The sequence below is a fragment of the Chelonoidis abingdonii genome, chromosome 5 (genome assembly GCF_003597395.2).
Source record: "Chelonoidis abingdonii isolate Lonesome George chromosome 5, CheloAbing_2.0, whole genome shotgun sequence".
Lineage (NCBI taxonomy): Eukaryota > Metazoa > Chordata > Testudines > Testudinidae > Chelonoidis > Chelonoidis abingdonii.
The window spans coordinates 101,378,099-101,404,585 of NC_133773.1; the positions used below are offsets into that span (position 1 = coordinate 101,378,099).

A 26,487-nucleotide genomic window follows, 5' to 3' on the forward strand; every position below is an offset into this window, starting at 1 on the left:
TCAGAGAAGAATTTGCCCAGTGCGTTTGTACCGGTTGAAGATAAGCAGATCACATCTCCGTCAAGTGGATCCCCCAGGCACTGAGGCAACAGTATGGGGCTCCGTATGGAATCGCCGACGACATGCAGACTGCGTAAGCCGGGAAGCCAGCATGACCAGGTCCCGGAGCGAGGCAGGAGAGTAAACCGAGCCCTAAACTAATACACTACTTTAACAACACTCATAACTATAACACAAAACTACAACCAACACTAACATAACTAAACATGGACGGGGAACCAGGAGTGAGGTCAACTACCGATTCCACTTCCAACAGACGATCACGGCGAAAGGAAGATGGAGCGGCCGGTCGCAGGCAATATACGTGCCGCCAAGGCCCAGACAGGGGCCTCGCCACCCTGCAGGTGTTCAGGGAAATTCTCGACGAACTGCACGGCGGCGCCCGGACACACTTGGAATACAAACAAGCACCATCGAAAAAAATGTTAAGGAATGTCTTTTACTTAAAGGGTTAAGAACCAGTGAACTTAGCTGACGACCTACCACAGAGGAAAGGGAGAAATACTTTCAAATCTGGAGGGTAGTCTTTGTGGCGTTGTTGGCGTGCTTCGGTGGCTAAGAGGGACCAGACGCACACAGTCACCACTTCTGAATCAGTCTCTCATGTCAAATATAGTAACACAGAAAAGGCAAGTCTTGATATTTTTCTTAACGTGAATGATTGTGGAAGGATTTACCTCTGCTGTAACGTTGCATCAGGCTGGGGGGGGAAATCTCTATGCTATAGAACTGAATACCTGGTAAGCATTACCATATCGGATTTTAACAGAGATAATTTTTACTTTTTTCTTTAATAAAAGCTTCTTTTAAGAACCATGTTGATTTTTCTTTTTAAAGACGCAAGAGGATAGGTCAGGTAACATCATAGGATGTGGGAGGAAAGGAGGGGGGGAGGTAATCCTTGTTTAAGCTCCAAGGAGTCTTGATCAGTGAGCCTCTCAGGTAACCCATGGAGGAGGAACAGTGGGAAGGGAGGAGGAGGGGAAGTGATTTTCCTGTTATAGAAGACGCCCAGGGTTGGTCTTGGTTCCCAGGGAATGTGGGGGAACAGAAGTGTGCCAAACACAAACTATATTTTGGCTGGTGGCAGCGTTATCAGATCTAAGCTAGGAATTAAGCTTAGAAGGGTCTATGCAGGTCCCCACTTTTTGGACGCTAAAGTTCAAAGTGGGGGGAAAAGACCTTGACAGTTTTTTAAACCTACACCTTTCACAATAGAACAATGCTAAAATGAATTTTCTGACCCAGGTTGGAAAAAAAATAAAGAAAAAAAAATATTTTTTAGCCCCTGTATGTATATGAGTCCTCTCTAGAGACAAACAGGACATAATACTTTCTATAACTGCTTTAGTTACTGAGAACTGTTTTAGTTATATGTATGCTGACAATTTTGGTTTTATAAGGGAAAATTTGTTTCATATTATCAGTGTCTCTATTCTGATTTTGGTTTACTTTCTAGGATGGGGCATACAACCAGTACATACTCCTCTATGAGCCCCTCAGTTAGTATTACATGTCTTAGTATCATCCTAATACAAACAAACTCACAACTGAGAAATCTACAAACAACCATTATTTTAGGGTGGATCTACTTTGCGCAAGGCACAATACAAACACATAGGACATACTCCCTGTTCCAAAGAATTTATAATCTAAAAAGACAACAGAGTGAGGGGTGGGGAGGAAGGATACACTATACTAGTAAACTGATCGGTGATGTCTGACACAGATCTGGTTAGTTCCATGGTATTGTTTTTGTTTTAATTTGTATTTATTTAATCATTAAATAACCTATCCCTAACAATCTTCCAGAGATATCTAGGTGAAATGAACTTTCTCTATGCCTAGCTTACACTAGAGTGGTGAGGTGTCCAGTTTTTTGACCAGAAAGGCCAGTCAAAAAGGGGACCTGACAGTGTCTGGTCAGATCTACTGACTAGACATCAAAAGTCTGGTTAATCCGGGCAGGGAGACACCAGGTCATTACCTGTGCCATCCCCTACTGAGCAGAGGCCGCCTCCTATCTGCATTGAGTGGCTGCCCCTCTGTGCCCCTGCTCTGCAGGTAAGTCCCTCCCAACCCGAGCGGGGGCGGGGAGGGGAAGGAAAGGGGGGAAAAGAGAGGGAAAATGAAGCGAGCAATGGAGAGTGGAGAGGGAAGAGGAGCAAACGGGGCCAAGGCCTCGGGGGAAGAGGTGGGCCTTGGGAGGGAAAAGGCAGGGTAGGGGAAGTTCCAGCACTCCCGCTGGAGTGTTCAGTTTTTAAATATTACAAAGTTGGCAACCCTAAAGGTACAGTTTTTAAGAGCTAATACACAACAGCACTACAGGAGGTGTAAGAGAGGATCAATAGCAAAAAGTATCTCATGTATACGTCCCAATATACATGTTAAGATTTTAAACTTTCTTAACACCAGAAACAGAATGTAAATCCCCTTCTTCCCTCTGCTTTGGCCCACATATTCTCATATGGCATGGAGGGAGGAGACATGCAGAATACAAGATTATTATTTCCTCTATCATGCTGTGCTTTCACGGCCTGCAACATGGCACTCAGCTAGACAGGAGTGCAGATGCAAGAACTTTTCACACACACAACATTTCTCTCCTGCAGATCAACAGGTTTGGAACCTCATTCTCCTTTATGACAGAGGAGGGTGGATGGTGTGTGTATGCATGAGCACACCCGTCCATCCAGGTATTCCCTCTTTTACAGAAGAATTCAATGAAAGAAACTGAGTTAAAATGGATTTTCTACTCCCAGATGTGGCTTATTTCCACTGAAGGGAAAATGGGGCCCTTACATTAGGAAGGAAATCCGAGTGCAACAAAGTATTTTTGTGCTATCCAAAAGAACATAGTAAGTGTGAAATTGTATTTTAGAAGAATATACACAGAAGACCGATTGTAATCATTAATGTAAAGAGATTTAAAAACCACACAAGCAGGAGAGAGCTTCCAACTGCTCAGTCAGTCAGACTGTGTCAACTGATGTGCCACATTGTTTGATATTTTTAGATTATTCCAGTCTGGGGTTCTTGCATACCTATTATACAGGGTGTGTAGCAGAAATGGTTTAGTACACACCTTATCTTGATGATGCAAGTGTACACAAACAAATGATTAAATGAAGCACCTTCTTAACCATTAGCATTAACTAGGCATGACATTTCACAATACAAAGAATAAATACATCGGGCAAATAATTCTACATGATTCAGATTACGAGTGTAAACATATAGGAAAACAAGGATGCAGTTACATGTTAAAGGATACAAAAGCCAGACAAGATTTGTACTTCAATTGTGTCTTTAGTACTACATAACCCTTACCACTTGCAAAAACAAAACAAAAAACAGAACTCAACCACCATAAATAAAATTAAATTACCTAGATTACACACAGATTCCCCCTATACTTTAAACAGATAACTGTAATACTCTTTTATTAGCTAGCTTTATTGGTCATACTTCAGTTCCTTTCCTGTACTTGACCTTTTCTGCAAATCAAAATGTCTCTTTAATTTTAAAGACTGCACATGGATGTCTTTGAATGAAACATGGGTTTTTATACCAATTGTTTTCACCTTGAGAATATCCTCTTTTGTTTGTGTAGTGCTGTACATAGAAAAATTGCACTGAATAAGTAGATGTTTCTGAAAATATTAAAAAGACTATCTGAAGATTGAATGGTGATGCATTCATGTCATCTGTTGTAAACAATTCTATGAACAGTTACAAAAACACATACTGAAAATTACCTCATATAGAAGATTCTTAGGTACTTTCTCTGAAACTCATTTTGTTGATAGCTAAATATACTTATTACAGGAAGACTAAATTGCTTTTTATAAAGCCTCATTATGCAGTTTTTCATTCCCTTATAATTCTGATAAATGTTTCCAATTCAGTGATAAAAGCAAATGCTATGTTGACTCCTAAACAGAGAGAATTTTTGTTTTGTTAAGGATATAAACCATAAATTGTGCAGTGTTTGCTCTTGTCTGTTTGCCATTGCACCAACTAAATTTTTCTATATATGTGTACACTCTCCAAAGGGAACGCAACATATTGAAACTATATTAACCAGACTGATCTATCTCTAATAGCCTTATTAATAAAACTCTGCCCCCTTTAAAAAAAAGATAGGTCACACTTCTTTAGAATATCTAGTCATTGTGAAATAATTTTAAAAGCTAGAAAGCAAACACCATGAAAATTAATTTGAGATGGCAAGTTAGCTATTGTAGCATTTCTAATATTTACAACACCAAAAAAGGGCACAGCAAGACATGTTACTCTGTGTAGTATAGTTGAGCTAAGTAATAAAGGATGTAATGAAAATAAACTGACATTTTAGTAAAAACTGAGAAAAAAAGAGAAATTAAATTACGTATTACTAATTTTCCACCAATTAACATATACCTTTTGATAAAAACAATAGTGATAACATATTATTTATTTTTAGCACCAGAAACAAGATGTAAGACAGAAACAAAACTATTACCATAATTTTATGGACATAATTAGGTTTACAATTTAAGATGCTTGATTAGCACAGCCACAATCAGTTTAAGGGACTTTTCATGTTTTAATTTGCTGCACAAGCTGGTTGGCAATATATCAGTTTCAATGAATGAAGTAAATATTTTTTCCTTTAAGTTGTACTCACATTCGGCTTCATAATCAACATATGAAAACGGACTTTAAAATACAGATTTATATGTTCAGATTTACAACTACAGAACACTGCAAAAATGCAAATACATGAGAAAATTATAACTGAAATTCATAGCTAAAATAAATAAAATTTATTTTTCCAGTTGAATCTTTTATTCTCAAAAATACTTAAAGATTTCAGAGCTATAGAAATATTACCTCTACATTATTTCTTTCTAATTTAGTGTAAAACTAGTTCTTAACACAGCTAAGCACAAAACAAATGTTACTCTAAAGTAATTTAAAAAAAAAAACAGTATTGTAAAGCTATTGTATTCATATTATTTTCAGTAGCTGTAAAAATTAATTTTGCTATAGGTCAGCTATATTACAGTTAAATTTTAATTTGGTCATAGCAAATATATTCAATTATATGTTCTGCCAGTTATCGGTATTTTTATGCTTTTGATGCAATGTCACGATCAGAAAATTCTGAAGCATTTTTAATCTAGGATAAATTATAGCTGACATTTGTAGGCATGAAACATAAAATGTCATTCAAGACATTAAATGACAACTAGTTTCCCAAAATAGGAAAACAACAATTAACCTGCATGAACTGCTGTCCGATTCATTTTCTTCTTCACTCGCTCCATCATCTGCTTCTGGTCTGCCAAGCCAACGTGCATCTCCACAGTCTTCTGTTGTGAACTCAAATGTAGGGACTTCAGAGGTGGATGCCATTGGCCAAGAAGGCAAATTCTGGAAATCCTGTTGGCTAGACCTTCTGTAACCAATTGATACCAAAGGTAATGGTAGGTTACCTGGATCTAAAAACTTTGTCCCATCAGTTGTTGCATTTTGTCCTCTGTTCCAGAAGTCTCCCTGGTGGCTGTCCACTGCAGAATTAGGGACTGATGACTGGTGACCAAACCATCTCCATCTGATTTTTAAAATCTGCTTCACGTCAAACTCTTTTCGAGAGCCAGACATCCTCAATGAAAGCAAGTGATCGTCTAGGCAACAGGGCACGAAGCAATGCACATAAAAGAAGATTTGTGCATCCAACCAAGACTAGAGAAACAAATGCTCTTCCTGCATATGGCAAGCAAATTTTGGGAGGGACTGCATTCACATACATAAAAGCGCTTTTTTAAATCATATGTCATCTGAATATAAACAAGTGGCAAGAGATGATGAAAAATACTGGGATGAACATACAAGGTGAAACAGTCACCTCAATCAAGAAAAATGCTAATCAGGTCACACTGAAGCAGCCAATGCACTTTCTATTGTTTTCCTCCACATCCTCTGACCATTAGCTTTCACAAACACTAACAGCATTCATTAAAGCCCTTTCAAATGCTGAATACCACCCCCTTTTCTTAAACCACAAATGACAGAGAATGTAATTCCTATGCTGCATCTCAGAATTTCTACTGCGCTACTGTGTTAACTCTTGCTACTACTAATAGGAAAAAAAAAAACAGTGATTCTAAAAAGCAAATGAAACACTTTCTTGTACTGTTAAGAAATCACTTTTAAAAAAGGCTAAAATATTCCAATATGCTGATTCTATTTCAGGAAAATCTGAACTGGAAAGGATTCCTTATTTCTTTCCAGTTACAAGAAATGCATCAAATTGTTTTTCAAACAGACTAGACGGCTCAGGGGACAGGTAAAGGGTTACAGAGCCTTTCATCTTGACATGCTGATTTGAATCAAATCTGGGTCTGTAGTGACTGAAAGTTACTACTGATGGTTGCTTAGTAGCCTAGGAGAAATGCGCTAATGGTCTCAGTCCATTTACACATCATGAAAACCATAACCTCAGCTGCAACTAATTGATCATCATCAAGGAGTCTGAGGCACCACAGACTCAAGGGGCATCAAGACCACTCTATCTTCTCACCTCTAAAACTGCCCCCTACAGGTAAAACTTAAAGTGCACTGGTCAGATAGAGTGAAAAAATAAAACTGCCTTTGCAGAAAGGAGTTCAGTCTCTAGTGCTATTTAGATATATATTTTATAAGCAGTAATTTAACTTTTAAAATACTTTAAAACCTCATGTCAGAATTCTCTGTTTGTATTTGGAAAAGAAAAGGTCAAACAACAAGGATATTTTAAAATCACAGTTTGCTATAGGAGTTCCTATATTTACTCCTGGGGGAATTCTTCACCAAAAAATTAAAAATTCTGCAAATTTTATTGGTAAATAAATAAATGTGGAGGCTCCAGCATGACAGTGGGGAGCACAGGCCACTGACTGCACACAGGTGGGAGATCACCCTGCAGCCCTCACCCCGGGACATGTACTCAATGGTGAGACTGCACCCAACCCTGACATAACACAAGGGCCAGACCTGCCCCAGAAACACCCTGGGGCTCTGCCCCTCTGTGCCAAGCACACCAGATGTTGACAGCCAGGCTCAGCCCAGCAGGATCCAAGTGTGGAGGGGCGTAGAGTGGGGAGATCCAGGTGTAGGGTGATAAGGGTTCTATGTGGGACAATCTGGCTGCAGGCAGCTGGGTGGGGTGGTCTGGGTATGGGGGGATCTGGATAAACAGGGGCTCATTGAGGGAGGGGTTCCAAGTGGAAAGGCAATGGGACTCTGGGGGGGGGGTGTCCAGGTGAAGGTGGTTGGGGCTCAGCAAGGGGTGTCTGGTTATGGAGAGTTCAGCGTGGGGGTGTTTCTGGGTGCTGGCATGATGGGGTGTAGGTCCGGGTGTTGCTTGGTAGGGCTCAGTGAGGTGGTGGTCTATGTCTGGAGAGCTAGTCAGGTGCAGGTGGGGTAGGGCTTGTTGGGATGGGGGTTCAAGTGTGGTGATGCAATCTGGGTGCAGGAGTGGGGTCCAGATGCAGGGAGGTGGGGCTTGGCCAGGGTGTCTGGGTGCAAGAGGGTGAGGCTTGTTGCAGTGTAAGTTCGGATTTAGGGGCCTCAGTGGGAGGGAGGTCTGGGTGCAGGTGGTGAGGCTATCTGGGTATGAGATGGGTATAGATGCATGGGCATATAGAGGAGCAGCTCCCTGTACAGTGACCCCTCCCCCCCACGGCTGAGGAGCAATGGGGGCAGGAAGGAGGAGGAGTGCAGAGATTCCTGCAGCTAGAGAGGTTTCTGGACTTGGGTCTGACCCAGCCCTGGCCGCTCCTTGCAGGTGAAGAGGAAGTCCCATCCTCCCCACCCCTGCCAGGAACAGCAGCTAAGCCTGGCACAGGGTAGAAGCCACTGGCTGGTGCATTCCCAGCTCCCCCCACTGATTTACCTCTCCGCTGGCTGCTGCAGATGCCTGAAACAATGCACCTGCGCTGCTGGGGAGCAGTGTATGACCAGTTTTGTAGATTCCCTTTGCTTCCCCCATCAGAAAGTGATTTTTCTGCAGGGAAGCAAAGAAATCTCTGGGAGACATGAATTCTGTGCACGTGCAAGTGGCACACTATTCCTCCAAGAGTATTACTATGTAAGACTGGAGGTTGGTTGAAAACTAGCTAGCAGACCAGGCCCGCCCAGGGGAGGGGGGGGGCAAGTGGGGCAATTTGCCGCAGGGGCCCCCACAAGAATGGCTAAGGCTCCCTCCCTGGCCCCGGTCCGATCCCACCTCCACCCCTCTCCCGGAGCTTCAGCACATCCACAAGCATCCCTGGACAGCACTGCAGCGTGGCTCCAGCGAGGCCTGAGCTCCTCCCCGCTCAGAGCCACGTGGTAAGGGGGCAGGGGCCCCCGCAATTGCTTTGAGAACCACTCATTTAACCCCTCTGAAGCCTCAGGGAATGCACGGAGGGGCGTCTCCCTTTGTAGGGTTGGGAAGGAGGTAGGTGGTGTAGGATATTGCTCTTCTCATGTGATCCCTCCCCTAGTGGCTAATTTTAAATGAAGCTACCCTCCCCGACATGAAGCTCCCTATGGCACTGAAATTAAATATAGACTATAATATGGCATTTGAGAAGTGAAAGGATGGTAGCCCTAATGGAAAAGCTAACAGCTTGGCTCTTCTGCAAGCCTCAAACTGCTGAATGAACTTTAGGGTAGGGAAGGCTGTGCCTCCCAAACAGCCTGGCCCTGCCCCTTATTTGACCCCCACCCACTTCTTGCCCCCCAACTGCCTGCCGCCCTCAGATCCCCGACCATCCTGCTCCTTGTCCCTCACCGTTCCCCAGAGGAGTCCCCCACCGCACCCCAGGACCCATCCCTGCTCCCTGTCCCTCTGACTGCTCCCGAACTCTATCCAATGCCAGCACACCTGAGTCCTAACAGATCTCCGAATCCCACGATTCCAACCCCCCATTCCCTGTCCGTTACCACCCCCCAAACCTCTGCTCCTCCTGTTCCCGACTGTCCCCAGGACCTCCTGCCCCTGTAAGTCCAACCCCGCGCGGCCCAGCCCCTTCCCCCCCGGTCCTCCCACCAGGCAGCCACAGAGCCTTAGCACTCCGCATCTAGGATGCGTCCCGAGCAGCGCTGCACGTGCTCCAGTGGGCCGAGCTCCCGCTCAAGCCGTGTGTAAAGGTGCGGGGCGGTGAGCTCCAGCAGGCCCTGAGCTCCTCTGCTCGGCCTGGACTCGGCAGCCCGCCCGGAGCTCGCAACCCCGCCCTACATGCAGCTGATGGAAAGGAGCTCATCACACCGACAGCACTCACGCTACGTCCACGAACTCGAGCACGGAGCTCTGAGAGGGGCGAGGAGGGATCAGAGGCCGTGCCAGGAGGACCTCAGCCATTCTCGTGGGGCCCCTCGGGCCGGCAAATTGTCCACTTGCCCCCCCCCCCCCCCAGGTGGCCCTGCTTGCTGACTCATAGGGTGTATCCCCTGGTTCCTTTGAGTGGGTTCATTGTACAGCTGATGACCCTTGATGGGCCATCGAACAGGTTAGGCAGTGCTGGTGTCAATCTGTTTGGAGGTGTCATCTAGATTCACAGAACAAGTTTGAAATAGAGATATTCCCTACAAATCTATAAATCATAATACAAATGTGATACAAACATATAAACAAGATTATCGTACTGGGAAAATCATAACATTTTCCCTGACACACAGAATATCCAGCATGATTCATTGCAATTTTATAACATTGACAATAATGTCACAAAGTGTTCCACATATTCCATACAGTGTCACACTGTTTTACTCACAGGAGAAGAGAGAGCAATGAAAAGTTGGTATCTTTGCCCTGCTAACTTGGGACTGAGCTGGGCACCATCTTTACATTTAAGCACTGTAAGGAAAAATATATGCATACACTTACCTCAGGTTCTTGCCCCTTCATCAGGCTCATCTGTGCTCAGTTGGTGGGACTGACTAGACCTGTGATACTCAGACCTCAATGGTTCAAGGAGCCAAACTAGCGATCCACATTACGCAAAAGAGCCACAGAAGTATGAGTTCATTGTTTCATTTACTATTTTTATATTATATGTTCAATCTTTTCTTAATGCCCACATTTCCACAGCTGGTTTATCACTGTGCCTACATAGTTTACTTTTCCTACAGGCCCAGGAGATCCAACACCTCTTGTCTACTCCAGCCAGGAGTGCATCTAGTACGTGGAGCTTGCATGGTCAACTGGGCAGCTGCACACAACAGGGGAGAGCTACTAGGTGAACTCGTCAAGGTGCGCAATCAGGAAAACACATTTTAAAATACTCAGGATTTTTAAAAGGCAGAGAGTGACTTCCAGTCTACATGGACTAGAGGGTCAACAATCCTCTGGAATCTGAACTGATAAAAGCATTGGTTTTAACCCATAATGCTCAAAATTATTTAGGGAATGGTAACTTGAGGGAATGATTCTTTCACTTGTTATCACAGCTGCAATCAATGGAAGTGCTTCCGTTTTCTCAATTTGTATCTACCAGACCCCAGATTTGTTAACCTTTGAAGCGTGCCCAGATTACTATTTTTTAGGCAGTTAGGAACCAAAAGGGTTGAGTGGGTGTATAGAATATGAGATTATTGTTGCTGCTTTTGTTGGATGGCTGACTCCACTTGATCAGAGTAGTATCATGGAATTTTTTTGATAACGATGATTTTATATCATACACAGAAGTTACATGATGTTTTACAAGATAGATCAAACCCATTCCCCTTTCTCTATTGGACACGTATATCTGATATCAGTTTTCAGTGTCAATGAATATCAATATACAAATGGGGTGCACAATTCATGGCTTCTGTAGGCTGAGCTTATTGCAAATACCAGGGACTCCATGCATCCCTCCACACAAGCTCCCTGTGTGCCATGCTCCTACGACTCTATTTCAGGGATTTTCTCAACTTCTCCCAATTTTCCCTTGGCAAGGGTTCTTTGCTCCCTCCCTCCTTCCTTATCAGGGTCCTCCATTCTCTCCCCCCTGCCAGGGGCTCTAGGTCCACCTGCATTCCTTCTCCCCATCCCCCAATGGCAGGGGCTTTATGCACTCTCTCCAACCTTCCCCCATGCCAGAGTCCACCAATCTCACCACCATCACCAGGTGTTCTATGCACCCCCATGCCCTCCATACCAGGATTCCCCATTGACCCCGCCAGGAGTTGTGTGCGCCCCTCCCCCATTGTTCACATCATGCCAGGGGCTCTAGTCCTCTAGCTTCCCCCCTCCCCCCCACAGCAGAGTCCCCCATTCACCCCACCAAACAATGGGCTCTGTTTTCCCCCCATTCCCTTCCCCCACAGCAGAAGTCTCTGTTCTCCCCACCCTGTCAGGAACTCTGTGCGACTCTCTTCCTCCACACCAGCAAAGTACCTTTCTTCCTAATAGATTGAAAGGGACGGCTGAACATATGACGCCCTCTCCTCCTCACCAGACTTTTAGGAGGTAGGAATGAAAGAAGCCATCTCTCTCCTCTTCTCTCCCTCCGGCTACCCCTGCTGTCTGAGTATCCTACCCCTGGCTCCCAGGAGGGAAAACAACTATTTGTCTTCTGTCGTTCATGATGTCAATACGTTCATCTGTACTGGAGAGATGAGCAAAGACACTGTTGTGCTGCGAAGTGTTAATGGATGCCTTTGACAGATGAATCACCATTTGCCTCTTTAGATGTTATGATTGTCCCCAAAATCATTAGTAATCTGACCAATGATGCTTAAAACTTTCCCTGAAATTTTGGAATTGATTGGATGTGACAGTAAAAGTTACCATATTATATAAACAAAGAAATACCAGTGAGGTCAGCCAACAATGCATTGTTTTCCAGATGATCTTGTTAAGTTCTGCTGAAATTATTGTTTAAATATTAACTTAAAATATAACTTACAAGAATTTTGCAGTTTGATTTTTAAAGCATGGTTCTATTCTAAAAAACAAAGAAAATAATGGCATCTTTTTACTTATCCCCTCTCTCCATGTTGTGTATTTGTGCTCAGTGTTTGTGAAGGATGACAGATGAGACAGGACAGGACAGGACAAGAAGTGGTGAACACATTAACACCTAGGCTCATGTTCAGATACTTCCTGTCTGTATTCAAAGTCATACCTACTTACATGTCAGCAAGTTTTACAGCTACAGTTAGCATGGCAAAGCCAACACAACTAAGAGACTGAGCTCAATTCTATCTTTTGTTCATATCAACAAAACAATTTCTTTAAATTCAAATTGCTCTTGTGTAAATCAAGTAAAGACAATGGCAGACTTGCCAACTCTAGTGCTTTTCAGCCCTTTCGACTGACTTACTGGGAACTCCCGACAATTTACTGCTTTTTTTGGCGCAAGGTTGTAGACTTAGTCATACAGAAATAAGAGAATAAACTGTGTTGTATTATGAAATAACAAAAGGGCAAAAGTTTTTTCAATTTTCTTGACTTCCCTCATAGCTGAGATTATACAAATTTGGATTTCCCACACACTTTCCCCAGAGATAATAATAAAGCATATGTTCTAACAGTTTGTGCCTAAATTATATGAAATTATAATCCACAGTTTTTTGTAATAGGATGTTATGTATGCATTTAGAATAGATAAATATCACCAGGACCTTCAATGTAAATTAACAGGATTGCACAGGAGCAACTAATGGCTTACATTTAGTTTTCAGAACCTTTATCACGGAGAAAACACAAAAAGAAAAGAATCCACCTTAATTCTCAGAGCCCAGTTGAGTTTGTAGTACTCAAAGTTAAGGGGAAAAGTCTTTTTTTTTTAAACTTTGAAACTGAGCATATTTGATATGAGAGAGAAAGAGAGAGAGATACACACATGCACAGAGGATGCCATAATGCCATTTGTATAGTCACTTCACAGGTTTGATTTACACTTGCTTAAAAAGTTAGGTCGGCATAGCTATGACAAAACATGCACCCGCGACCAACACAGCTATGATGACCTAATCCCAGTGGAGATGCAGCTATGTCAGCAGAAGAATGCTTCCATCAATGTAGCAAATCTTGTTCAGGAATGTAGTGTTCATATGCCAATGGAAAAACCCTTTTGTGCATGTAGGCTGCACCTACGCTATGGGATTATGCCAGAGTAGTTATGCTAGTATAATCTCTGTAGTGCAGACATACCCTCAGAGGCCCAATCCTGAAAAAACCTATTCACACGTACTTAATTTAGGGCATGGCTACACTTGCAGATGTAGAGCGCTGTGAATTAAACCAGCTCTCGGAGACCACAGCAGGGAAAGCGCTGCAGTGTGTTCATACTATCAGCTGCAAGCACACTGGTGTGGCCATATTTGTGGCACTTGCAGAGGCATTGGGAGCAGTGCATTATGGGCAGCTATCCCACAGAGTACCTCTTCCCATTTTGGTGCTGTGGCTTGTGGGAAGGGGTCATGAGGAAGCAGGTCATTCTGGGTCCTGTCCCAATGCCCTGTGATGCACTGCTTTGCATCCCAGAAATCCCTGTGCATCCATCCACATTTGGTGCCACTTTTAAACATTTTTTGTACTGAGCACTGTCTTCTCTTTTGATCTGCGGGAATGGATTCCGAACTGCTGAGGAATATGCTGATGGGTCTTGCCAGCACGTCATGAATTGCAGTTGAGTTACTCCTTAAACTACAAACTGTCAGTGAAGAGTCCGATGATGATATTGACTCGCATAACGCATATGACACGAGATTGCTTGTGGCATTCATAGACATGCTCACCACTGTGGAACGCCGCTTTTGGGCTCAGGATACAAGCACTGAGTGGTGGATCACATTGTCATGCAAGTCTGGGACGATGAGCAGTGGCTGCAGAACTTTCAGATGAGAAAAGCTATTTTCATGGGACTGTGTGCTGAGCTTGCCCCCATCCTGCGGCGCAAGAATGACCTCCTGAGGTCCCTTACAACTCTGATATTCTGTGATTCTATGACATGAGATTGAGAGCTGCCCTATCGCTGGAGAAGCAGGTGGCTATTGCAATCTGGAAGCTGGCAACTCCAGACAGCTACCGATTGTTCGCTAATCAGTTTGGAGTGAGAAAGTCGATCTATTGGAATCCTGTTGATGCAAGATTGCAGGGCCATTAATCGCATCCTGCTCAGAAGAACAGTGACTCTAGGTAACGTGCAGGACATTGTGGCTGGTTTTGCCTAACTGCAGAGAGGCGATAGATGGGACGCATATTCCAGTTCGGGCACCAGCCCACCTAGCCATTGAATACATTAATCACAAGGGGTATTTCTCTATGGTTCTCCAGGCACTTATGGATCACCGTAGGCGTTTCATTGACATTAACGCAGGCTGGTCAGGAAAGGTGCGTGACACACGCATCTTTCAGAACACAGGCCTGTTCAGGAATCTGCAAGCTGGGACTTTCTTCCCAGACCAGAAGATCACCATAGGGGAAGTTGAAATGCTCATTGTCATCCTTGGAGACCCCGCTTACCCGTTAATGCCGTGGCTCAAAAAACCCTACACAGGGGGCCTTGACAGTAGCAAGGAGTGGTTCAACAACAAGCTGAGTCAGTGCAGAATGACTGTGCAGTGTGCTTTTGGCTGTTTATAGGACTGCTGGTGTTGTCTGTATGGGAAGTTGGACCTGGACAATGACAACATCCCCACGGTTGTATCCGTGTGCTGTACCCTCTGTAATATTTGTGAAGGGAAGGGTGAAAGATTCAGTCAGGCATGGACCTCACAGGTTCAACACCAGGATGCTGAATTTGAACAGCCAGAGAACAGGGCTATTAGAGGGACCCAGCATGTGGCTGCAAGGATTAGGGATGCCTTGAGGGAGCAATCTGAGGCTGAAAGCCACCAGTAATGTTTGGTGCACTGCACGGGAGTGAAGTGCAGTGGTTCCAGTGTAAGTAGGAATCTGTGTTTGCTACATATGATGCACTGATTTGCAGTGCCTGTTGCTTTCCTGGGCTATGGTATCTTTTACTTAATGCAATAATAAAGAATGTTTTCAAAGCCAAAAAATTCATGTATTGAAAAGAAAATTCATTTACTGAAAAGAAACACAACTGCTTGGGAAACAGAAAGGGCATGACACATCTATGCTGTGTGGGATGAGGAAAGGGGGTGGGGAGGGGAATGGGACAATCACAGATTTGCATATGTCCTGTTACCATACTGAGCCTTCCTGTCTGGAGTGCCATGCAATGAGTACTGCACTTCTGGATGGCTAAAATGCATGGTGATGGGGGTTGAGTGCAGTGGGTAAGGGTCGTAGTTTGCAGGGCTTGGTGATGAAGCTATAGGTGTTGGAGGCAGCTGGTCGCAATAAGAACCCTGATGTTGGGGAAAGTGGGTTGGTGGTGACATGGGGGAAAGACATAAGGGAAAGAGTTTTCGGACAAGGGCTGCAGGGTGGGGGAGGAGACACGGGCATGGAAGTGCTCCGCCTGCATTGCTGCGAGTCCCTGTATCAAGTCCACTTCGCGCTCCATGAGGCTTAGCAGCCGCTCCATGCTTTGGTGTCAGCGATCCGCATTCTGTTGGCGGACCCTCCTTTCACTTTCGCTCCACTCCTGCACTTTTTGATTTTCATTAAGGGACTGCTGCATGACTTCATGCAGTATGTCCTCTTTGCTTCTTCATGGACGCTTCCTGATTCTTTGGAGTCTTTCGGCTGTCGATAACAAGGACAGCTCGGATCTCAAGGTTGCATCTGTAAAGCCAAAAAGCAACACTTAACAGAGGCACATTGTTCACATTAGACAGAGCAATGATTCGCCAAACTTAAAGACAAATACAGTGTACACAATAGCAGAAATTGCCCATCCCAAAGCAAGGTGCACAGGAGCCTCAAAATTTTAAGCAAGCACAAGGGTAAGGGGGACTGATTGTTTCACGGCCATACTGTCCTCTGGGAATCTGTGACTTGGGGAGAGCCAACAGCTGCAGGGGGCTCCTATACTGAACACTGTCCCCACAGGATGAGTTCATCCTGGAAAGTATCTTGCTGCTGAGGGTGACCTAGAAAGCAAGGGAGGGTTTTCTACTACAATGCGCCTTCTGCCCTGGCCCATATGCAGCTTGCCTGTGTGCAACAATGGTCCCCCCGCCCATGACGGCACAGTGGTGTGGACATGTTAGCCTTACTGGGACAAGGAGCACAGCAGCTTTGCCAAGGAACCTGCACAAGCGGATTGCCCAGCTTCTGCACGAGACCTCTGAAGACATCACTGAGGCCGATTACCACAATGTGAGAGAGCACATCAACACCCTATTCCACATCTAGGCATGCATGCAGCTCTAACCCTCCTTGCCCCAAGAGCCCGCACCAAACAACTTCCTTCCCAAAATAAAAGCTGCTTACCGGGCACCTCCTCTGTTGTTTGTTCTTCCCCCAAGCTCTGTCTGCTGAGACTGGCTACCTTCCTCTTGGCTTGAAAACAGCTCCTGGCTGCAAGCATCTAGGGATGCCGGGCTGTCCCCCTCTTCCTCACCAGCCTCGCTCCTGCTTTCCTCCTCCGTCTGCCTTGTTGAACTGGGCTCTGAAGTGTCCATGGTGGTCTTCCGAGTGGAAGTGGGGTCGCTGCCAGTATTGCATCCAGCTCTTTGTAGAAATGGCAAGTCACAGGGTCAGCACCGGAGCGGCAGTCTGCCTCGTGGGCTTTGTGGTAGGCATTCCGCAGTTCCTTCACTTTAACCACGTACTGCAGTGCATCCCGGTCATGGCACCTTTCCATCATGTCCCTTGATATCTACCCAAAAGTATTGTAATTCCTACGGCTGGAGCGCCGCTGGGACCAGACAGCTTCCTCCCCCCAAACACTGATGAGGTCGGCACCTCACCATTGCTCCATACTGGGGATCACCTGGTGCATGGAGGCATGGTCACCTGGAAAGAGTTGCTGAGAGCACTCCACTCCTTGCTGAGCAAACAGGAAGGAGATTTTCAAAATGCCCAGAGAATTTAAAGGGCGGGTCTGATGGTTGGTCACCAGAGGGCAGGGAAAGTTGAGTTCAAAGTGATGACCAGAGTGGCTAGAATAGGCATGGTGGGACACTTCTGGAGGCTGATCAGTGCACATTAATAGACCAGGGCGTCTACACTGGCACTACGGCGTTCCAGCCGGGGTGCAGCAACCATTATGTTTCTCGTGGAGGTGGATTACCAGGAGTGCTCCAGCCACTGAGTCTGGGTGCTCCATGTGCCTTGCCAGTGTGGATGCATCAGGAGCTAGGGCGTCCGGGGATGCTTTAATGCGCTCTAACTCGCAAGTGTAGCCAAGCCCTTAATGAGATTACTCGCAGTGCTTAGTTAAGCATGTGTGTAAGTCTTTGTAAGATTGGGGCTTTTAACTTGCAGACCAAAGAATCTATGCCTAAACACATCTTTTCATAAGGTATAATATTCTACTTTATAGCAAATAAAAAAAAAACAATTTACCTAAAGGCACACTGTCCTCTCTTTGTTAATATAATACCGTTGAAATTAATTGGAGTTTTATATACTTACAGTGGAGACACCCTAGAACAGCATTTCTCAAATGCAGCCACCATGGCTACATGCAGCCACAGCCTCCTGGGCTGTGATGGGGAGAGGAGGGCAAAGTAGAGCCCCACTCCCCCTATATGTTGCTCCTGGATGCTGGGGCCAGCAGCAGGGGTTGGACTCTGCCCCCCTCTGGAGACACCTGGGGCACAACGCTGGAGAAGTAGGCAGCCAGTGAGTTCCCCACCTTCCCAGGCGTGGTGGGGCTCAGACTTTGGGCTTCAGCCCTGGGGTGGTGGGGCAGCAGGCTCTGCTTGTGGGGCTTCGAGCTCCAGCCCTGGGCTCTGGTTGCACCGTGGCAGGCCCTAGACTCTGGCCACATGGCTTCAGGCTCCATCCCTGGACCCTGTCCTCCAGTCATGGAGCTTTGGGCTCTGGTCGCAGGACTTCAAGCTCCACCCCCCCATCTGCCCTGGCCCCCACTGCCTCTCCTATCCTTCCATCCAGCGCTTAATTTGTCCCCAGGCTTGCCAGGGCTGAGTAAATCTGCTGTGAAAAGGGATACTTGTCTGATTGTAATATCACTTTTCACAACAGACTTACTAGCTAGCAATAAATACATTACAATGATTTGGACATGTATATGTGCATATTTACTTGGTTTTCCTAAAGCTAGTCAAGTATTTTAGGAAAAAAAAGTGTGAGAGCGGACACCAAAAAGAGTTGGTGGCCACACTCTGAGCCACTAAAAAATTTGTCCTGAGAACCCCTGCTCTAGAACTTGACAGGCTCCAAATCAACTAATAATAGAATATTGATTTTCTAGAAAGCATGAGGCTCTGAGCCCGTAAACACTTAAGGGCACATGTAACTTTAGTCACATGATTAGTCTTATAAACTTCAACAGGAGGACTGAAGTGAGCAAGGTTCTGCAAAAATTTAAGTATGTGCATGACTGGGAGCTTAATTTACCAAATTCTGCATTTGGAATCATTTACATTGGTGCTAATAGTTAAACTTGCATTAGAGGACAAGATAGATACCTGAAAGAATTCAGCAAGACAGTTTTAATAAATTATTTCCCACAAAAAGGTCTCAAGAATAATTTATCAAAATGAAGGGGGGAAAAAAAGATATTGGCTTTTAACTATTAAAAAGGAATTCAGGGCACTCGCATTCTTAAGACGATATATATGGCCTGCTTCATTTGTCTAAGTGTTGAAGAGTGATAATCCAATATAATTAGTTACAACTTAGACATAATATTTATGTTAAGGAGATCATAAAGGTCAGCAGATGCTATTTAACCTCAACTAGTCAATCTAAAGAAATACAGCTACAATATGAGCAGAGGCAGGAGAGAGATTTTATTTGTGCTAGACTTCTGTAGATAGTAATCTATTTGAATTTTGTATATGCATTTTCATAAAGATGTGAAGTACCCACAGTGCTAAAGAGGATTTAATACATCTAAATAAATATATACACACACACCCATTAAAAAGGTAAGTCTAAATAAGTCTCTATTATTTGGTATTTATTATCTCAGATTAATTTTTCTATTAGGAAATTAGGGCTTAAAATTAAACCTCCAAATAAATATATAACAACATCTACTGAAGCATTTTCAAGATCCAAAAACCAGCACTCTTCTATTCAGGTGTTTTTCCTGTTGTTGCTGCTACTACCCTTTGGCTTTACACAATTATATCATCATCATCATCCAAACACCACTGCATCATCAAATACTATATTTTCAAGTTGATTATTCTGTCAGATCGATTATACAATTATCTGTTTATCCTGAACAGCTCTTTTGTACTTCAAGTCAAGGCCTGAGAGACAAAATACTCAACTGATCATTAGAAGATTTTAATATTCCATTTAATTGTCAACTAAATAAAAAAATCTAAATATAATTAAAGTCGTTATTTTAACTTCTGTAATTAGTTTCTTCTAATTCCAAAGATTGCTTTGTACTGTATAATATAGTAATTCAAACTTTAGAACACAATTAAACTTAAAAAAATTGATACAAGATTGCAAATACTGGCAACTGAAAATATTTCTAACAAACACTAGTCATCTATGTCTCAGCACAGATGAGGGCCTCAGCATACTTAAGATGTTTGTAACTGATCAAATGCACACTCTGGAATGTTACCGGGCTTGCAAAACTATTTTTGTAGACATTTAAAAATATAAAATCTGATTAAAATATTAATCCAAAGACAGTAGTTACATACAGACAAAAAACCTACTTGTGTCTGAAGGCAAGTGATTACGGTAAAAGAAAAAAAGCCCTTTCTGTCCTCCTTTGTTTGCTTCCTTTTTGCTACACTCAGAGGATAATGGGAACAGCCTGAGAGGGACTTCAAAAAAAGAAGGAGCTTTGTTTAGAGCAGAGACAGCATTCAGATTTATGGCATCATGACAGGACCTTTGTAGGGCAGCAACTGGACCTTGCTCAGCTCTCAGTCTTATTAATATAAGAAAAATAAATCCTATAACATGTCTCAGGACATGTCTACAAATTTAAACAGACATAACATTTCCACCTCTGAAGATGCAAGAGAGGAAAGGGTACTTTTTTAAAAATCAAACGTGCCACTGCTATCCAAACCAACCTCACAAGTAAAAGAAAGGATAGACTACATCTCTGACAAACCAGTGGGGGTGAGGGGAGGAGGGAGAGAAAGCATATTTCAGAGTTAAGGGATCTCTAATGAGAGAAAGCCAGGCTACTAGTTCCATATGTTTAAATCTAGTGTTTCAACTAACTTTACCGGCTTCTGGAGAGAAAAGCAATGGAAGCCAGGGTCTAAGGCAGGGGTCGGCAACATACGGCATCCATGACAAAAGGTGGCATGCAAGCCGCTTTTTGATGGTATGCGAGGTGAGCTGAGCCTGGTCCCACTCAGCACCTGCTGCTGGCCTGGGTGAAGGAACCCCAGGCTGGCAGTGGGCTGAGACCCTGGCTGGCAGGAGCTCGCAGCTGAAACCCCAGAGTGGGGGTGGGCTGAGCAGGTCAGCCCACCCCCAAAACCCCAGAGCTGGGCAGGCTGACCTGCTCAACCCACCGCTGCTCTGGGGTTCCAACTGCTCGCCCCTTGCCAGCCGGGGTCGCCGCTGCAGCCCCACTTACCTTGCTTCCAGTTGGAGTTCCAGCGTAGGCCCCCTGCCAGACAGGGTACAGGCCTCCAGCCCTGCTCAGCCCTACCAACCGCCAGCTCCACTCAACTCAGCTGCCAATCTGGGGTTCCAGCCGGTTATCAACTGATCACTCAGAAGCCTGTGTGCAGCTTAAAGTATCCAAATACATGCCACCAGACACTGGAAAACTCAGCAAGGAAAAGCAAGGCCAAGGATCACACTAAACTAATAAGATCTGCATTTTAATTTAATTTTAAATAAAGCTCCTTCTGAAACATTTTGAAAACCTTGTTTACTTTACATATAACAGTGATTCGGTTATATATTATAGACTTATAGAGAGTCCTTCTAAAAAAAATGTTAAAATGTATTACCGGTATGCAAAGCCTTAAATTAGAGTGTATACATGATGACTCGGCACACTGCTGCTGAATGGTTGCCGACCCCTGGTTTAAGGCATATATGGCTATATGGATTTAAGTTCATCTATATATCACAGTGGTATCCAAGTACAAGCATCTTGACCTGCACCTGGAAATAAACAGGAATATAGTCAGGGGTGAAAGTAGGCTGGTACGGTGTACCGGTAAGAAGTGGCCGCCAGTACTGGCCTGTACACAGCCGACATTAAAGCGCTGCGCCTCCCCTCTCTGCCCCACCATCGGCAGTTGGAGCCCCGGGCTCTTTTAAAATCACCAATGGAGCCTCAGCCAGCACGGGCCAGGCAGCACGAATGGGCTGGCTGGGGGAGATTGACCCCCAGCCCCATCCCTTCCGCCTGAGGCCCCATCCCTCCCATCTTCTGTGTTACTTTCACCCTTGAATATAGTGCATGTTCCCTGCAGCCAATACCCCTTAAGAGGTAAGCAGGCATATTCTCCATGAGCTCTAGCTTGCAAGTGATCTTCAGCTATAGCCCAACATGGGTTGCGCTGTAATACACCAATCTAGAAATCAAAAAAGCATGGATATTTCTGTGGTGAGGTCTGCCTCTGAAAAATGTCACACATTTCTAGACAAGCAGAGATTTAAAAAAAAAAAAAAAAAAAAAAAAGGCTCAGCAACTGCCACCTACTGACAAATTCTCTGAGTAGACAAATGTCCAAGAACACTGCCAAACTGCAAACCTCTTGAAGAAGGATGGAAAAAACACCTTTGTAATAAGGGTGGAAGCAACCACTCCTGCACTCCCTTTAAATTCCTTCCCCCAACATCTGACTTGCTGAGACTGAAGCTATGTCTGCGCTACAGCAGCAGCACTGCAGCTACACTGCTATAGCATAGACATTTGCTACAGCAATAGATGGTTTTTTTCTGTTGCTGTAGTAAATCAATTCCCTCAAGAGGCAGTAACTAGGTTAATGGAAGATTTCTTCTGACAACCTAGTGATGCCTATACCAGGGCTTAGGTTGGCTTAATTTAGGGGTGTGGATTTTTCAGACCCCTGAGAGATGTAGCTAGGTTAACCTAAGTTTTAGATGTAGGTCAGGCCACAGCTTCAGCTTGTTCACTGTCATACAAGCCTCAGTTGCAGCTTGGCACTAGGAAAGCCTAAGGATATTGAACAACCTTATCTTGTTTTCATTACACCTATATGTATGTGTCATCTGCATTCCAGTAAGATAACTACCCAAATCATGTCACTATCTTCTCTAAAAGTCTCACAGTGTTGAACCAGAGGAATAATAAATTTTGTGGAACTCCACCGCACAAGAGATCACTCAAGCAGCTGAACAACTGCCCAAACTTCTTTAAGAACAGAACCAGTTTAGAATGGTATTGTGTAACCAAACTAGGAAAATTGCATGGTCAAGAATTTCAAAGGCTGCTGACAGCTCTATACAGAACATTATGGACACCATTTCTTGTTGCCAACAGAATATGATGAAAATAAGGCCTGGTCTCTGGAGTGACAATTCTCAGGCTTCTTCTTACTTGGTATCAGAGAAAGAATGGCACTGAGAGTCAGACTTAGAACTGTGGTCCTTTCTTCCATGGACTGCTCCAATGGCATCTGAGACAGTCTTTGATGCATTAGAGGACAAATGCATTCTCTTCATTCCAACAGACCCCAGAGTGGGACCTCTTGTGGATGGTTCATCTGCAGAAGGAGCAGGAATTTCTTCTCTCAGGAGAACTTCAGAGTCTGATGTGCCTCTCATGGACATCTCCATTAAAAATAGCTTCAATCATGCCTCTCTGGCTTTTTGAATGAACTTTGAAAAGGATTTGCAAACCACACATTTTGCAGCGATATGGATTTCCCCCAAACAAAGACATTTAACATGCCTAACATTTAAAGGCATTGCTGCATCATCATATGGACAGGTTTTAAAACCTTATGATTTTGATTCAAACACAGGGCCGATAGGATTACTGAGTCCTGATACCAGGGCTAACTAATTTTACTCCCCACACACCCATCACCACTGGGCTGAACAAAATATCGAAAGACAAAAATAACTAGGAGTACACTCTAGATAGGACAGTAGCTAAGAGGACACTGAGTTTTGGCAACTCACTGCCATGGCCATTAAGAAGAAACTGAAAGGCAACTGGCGTTGCTGTGCCCTTTATGCCTTCTGAAAGGGAAGTGCAAGGGCATACAGGATGTATGCACAGCCCCAATGGATACTGCTCCTTAAAAACATTCTAACTCTTGTGTATAGGGTGCATGGCTAGAATGAGTGGGAGCCTGGTGTGCAGATACCCGAGGAACACAAGAACAAGAGGGCATTCAACAGCAATACAAGCTAAGAATTTTTTTACATAACGTGTGAAACTGTAGGAGTCACTCACTGCTGCAGGAAGTTGCTGAGGCAAAGAAATTAATATTCAAAATGGGATTAGACATATATGGATATCAATATCCAAAGTTGCCATAATTAAGAATAATAATTTTGTGTAAGAGATTAAGTGTCATGCTTTTAGTTTAAACCAATCTCTACCTATTAGCGATCAGGGTGAAACCTAATGTTGGTAGAGATTACATCATATCTGACTACTGCAGAGTTCTTACACCTTTCTCTTAAGCATACAGTGCTGGTGACTGTTGAGGATAGGATGCTGGACTTCAGGTTTGATTCAGTATGGCAATACCTAAGTTTGTGTTTGAGGGAACCTGCCATCGCATCCTCCTGCAAGGAGATATTAACCAGCCACTAAGGAACCCACTAATTCCCTGTTATCATGCAGCCTGAGCTTGTGCTACACAGAAGGTCAAACTAGATGATCACAACAGTATCTTTTGAGCTTAAGTTTTATGAATGGTCGCAATAGCAATGTAATACTGCCACATTGCACATGGGAACTGACTGCTTTATGGAAAGCATAGATGGTACTAGAGGATGCTCAAAAGATGTTGACACTTATATAGCGGCAGCTACTGTCATGTTCTGGGCCCTTCAATGGCCTCCGTGGGGACAGTGTGACATCAAACTTGCTACAAAGCTACAAATCTGTAGAACCAAAGCTACAACAGCTCTATTATATGGCAGTGACGGGTGCTAAAGAAGGCTGAAGTGCAGTGGTTTGACATTTTTGATTCTCATCATTTTTGTCAACTGCGCCGTATTAAGGGGCAGGACAAGATCGGAAATTACAATATTTTTAGCCAAACCCAACAAACTGTCTCCATCAGGACTGGTTCAGTTTAGGGGTTTTCCTGGTATCTGTTATTAGAATGGAAGACCAACAGATTACAAAGCATATTTACCAAGGCACACCATTACATAGCCGGTGATCACACAGTTACAAAAAGCTCTGGTAGCACAATAAGATCACCAATGATGGACATAAACTGAATATCCACCCAGACCACCTTAAGGACCTTGCCAGAGACTGATCCGGGTGGCACTCAATCTGCAGAGAGCCTATGGGCTTTTCTACATTTAAAATGCTATAGCAGCACACAGGGCCGGCTCTAGACACTAGCGTTCCAAGCATGTGCTTGGGGCGGCCCTTTTCAAGGGGTGGCATTCTGACCCCTTGAGGGTTGGACTTTTCAAGGGGTGGCCTTTTTTTTTTTTTTTTTTCCTTGGGGTGGCAAAAAACCTGGAGCCAGCCCTGGGAGCACAGCTAAGCCACTCCAGCCGTGCCACTATAGTGCCTCAGTGCACACACCACCTATGAGAACGGGAGAGATTCTCCCATTTGCACAGGTAACCCATCTCCCCAAGAGGCTGTAGCTAGGTCGATGGAAGAATCTTTCCATCAACTTAGTACTGTCTACACAGGGACTTAGGTCAGCTTAACAATGCCACTCAGAGGTATGCATTTTTCACTCCCTTGAGCAACATTATGCCAACTTAATTTTCTAGCATAGACTAGGCTTCTCTCTCTTTGAGATTTGTCATGATGATGATGATGATGATGATAAGAACTTATAAAGCAGTACAAAACAGTAGTTGCTCCACTATCTATAAATCACTACATTTTTAAAAATAAATTTATTGTAAATATTGCATGTACATAACTGTTTTCAACGATATAATCTAATCAATTGTGGCACTACACCTACATAATATCAATTAGATTCAATACTGTTGCCCCTTTTGGGCATGCTCACAAATGTTTCCATCATTTTCTACTGGCTTTTTGCTCATCATACACAGAGCTACAACCAATCAATCCTCTAGCCCTTATGTGTTGCAATCAGCAAAAGGTGTAGGAATTCTGCAGTAGTCAGATATGATGAAATCTGCCTCTTGCTTAGTCCTTGCCATATGACCCAGTGCCTTGGGTGGCGATTTTATTTCCACCCATCACTACATAAAAGGGTATTTAACTGCTCCTTCAATTTAGCCTGAATGAAAAAGTTAATTAGCACACCCATCAGCTTTAACTTGGCTTGTGATTGATATCAGCCAACACCATCTATCAACATAACACTACCAAATGGTAGGGATAAGTTTATGCTATTTATTTTGAAATAACTGATTGTGCTTTCCTGTTTCTTTTCAAACTTGTCTACTTTCTGTGGTGTCCTGAGACTTGTTCCATGACAAGATTTACTCTGATCAGGGGTGAAACCACACAGTTTTGCAATTCTCCTGAGTTTGCTTTTTTGACCCAAGGTAACTATAGTAAAGAAGCGTTTACATCAGTTTTATGGAGTTAACATTTCACTAATTTCTAGGATACATAATTGTGGAATTTTAGGAACAACTTGACTTTTATTAAAAACAGCAGAGAGTCCTGTGGCACCTTATAGACTAACAGATGTTTTGGATCATGAGCTTTCGTGGGTGAATACCCACTTTGTCCCATTCATCTGACAAAGTGGGTATTCACCCACGAAAGCTCATGATCCAAAACATCTGTTAGTCTATAAGGTGCCACAGGACTCTCTGCTGCTTTTACAGATTCAGACTAACATGGCTACCCCTCTGATACTTGACTTTTATTGTGCATTAACTCCTGATTAATGAAGAAAGTCTCCCTCCTCTCCTCTCAAAAGTCACAATAAAGAATTTACAGTCATATAGAGATATACATGAAAATCCAAAATCATTACGTTATCCAGTCTTCTACATGCAATTTGATTTTTATAGGAGTAAACACATAATATTATATATGCTATACCAAATAGTATTACCTAGCTTTCTGATGCCAGCCAAACTCTCACTGAGCATGTGGACTGAACACTCAGGATTTAAAATTAGCATCTGCCCAAAGTAGGTAGACAGGGATGACGACATATGAAATTTTGATCTTTGTAGGCCAACTAGCTCTCCTGCTGTCTTCCCACCTCTACCCATGTCACAGACCCACCCTTGCTTCACTCTGCTCCCTTCCCAACATT

At 43.8% G+C, this 26,487-nt stretch overlaps 1 protein-coding gene across 6 annotated transcripts in view; it reads right to left on the minus strand.

Moving 5' to 3' along the window:
* KLHL5 (kelch like family member 5) overlaps positions 1 to 26,487 on the minus strand; it is a 105,900-nt gene that overhangs the window by 51,256 nt on the left and 28,157 nt on the right. Inside the window, exon 3 of one of the 6 annotated variants that reach the window (XM_075066514.1) lies at positions 5,327 to 5,503. The exons of 4 other annotated variants lie outside the window; for them this stretch is intronic. In XM_075066514.1, the coding sequence (XP_074922615.1) occupies positions 5,327 to 5,460 (134 nt within the window). In that variant the 5' untranslated portion in view covers positions 5,461 to 5,503. Of the gene's footprint in view, positions 1 to 5,326; positions 5,755 to 26,487 lie in introns of those variants that run through there. One more of the 6 variants, XM_075066513.1, reaches the window with a different exon arrangement.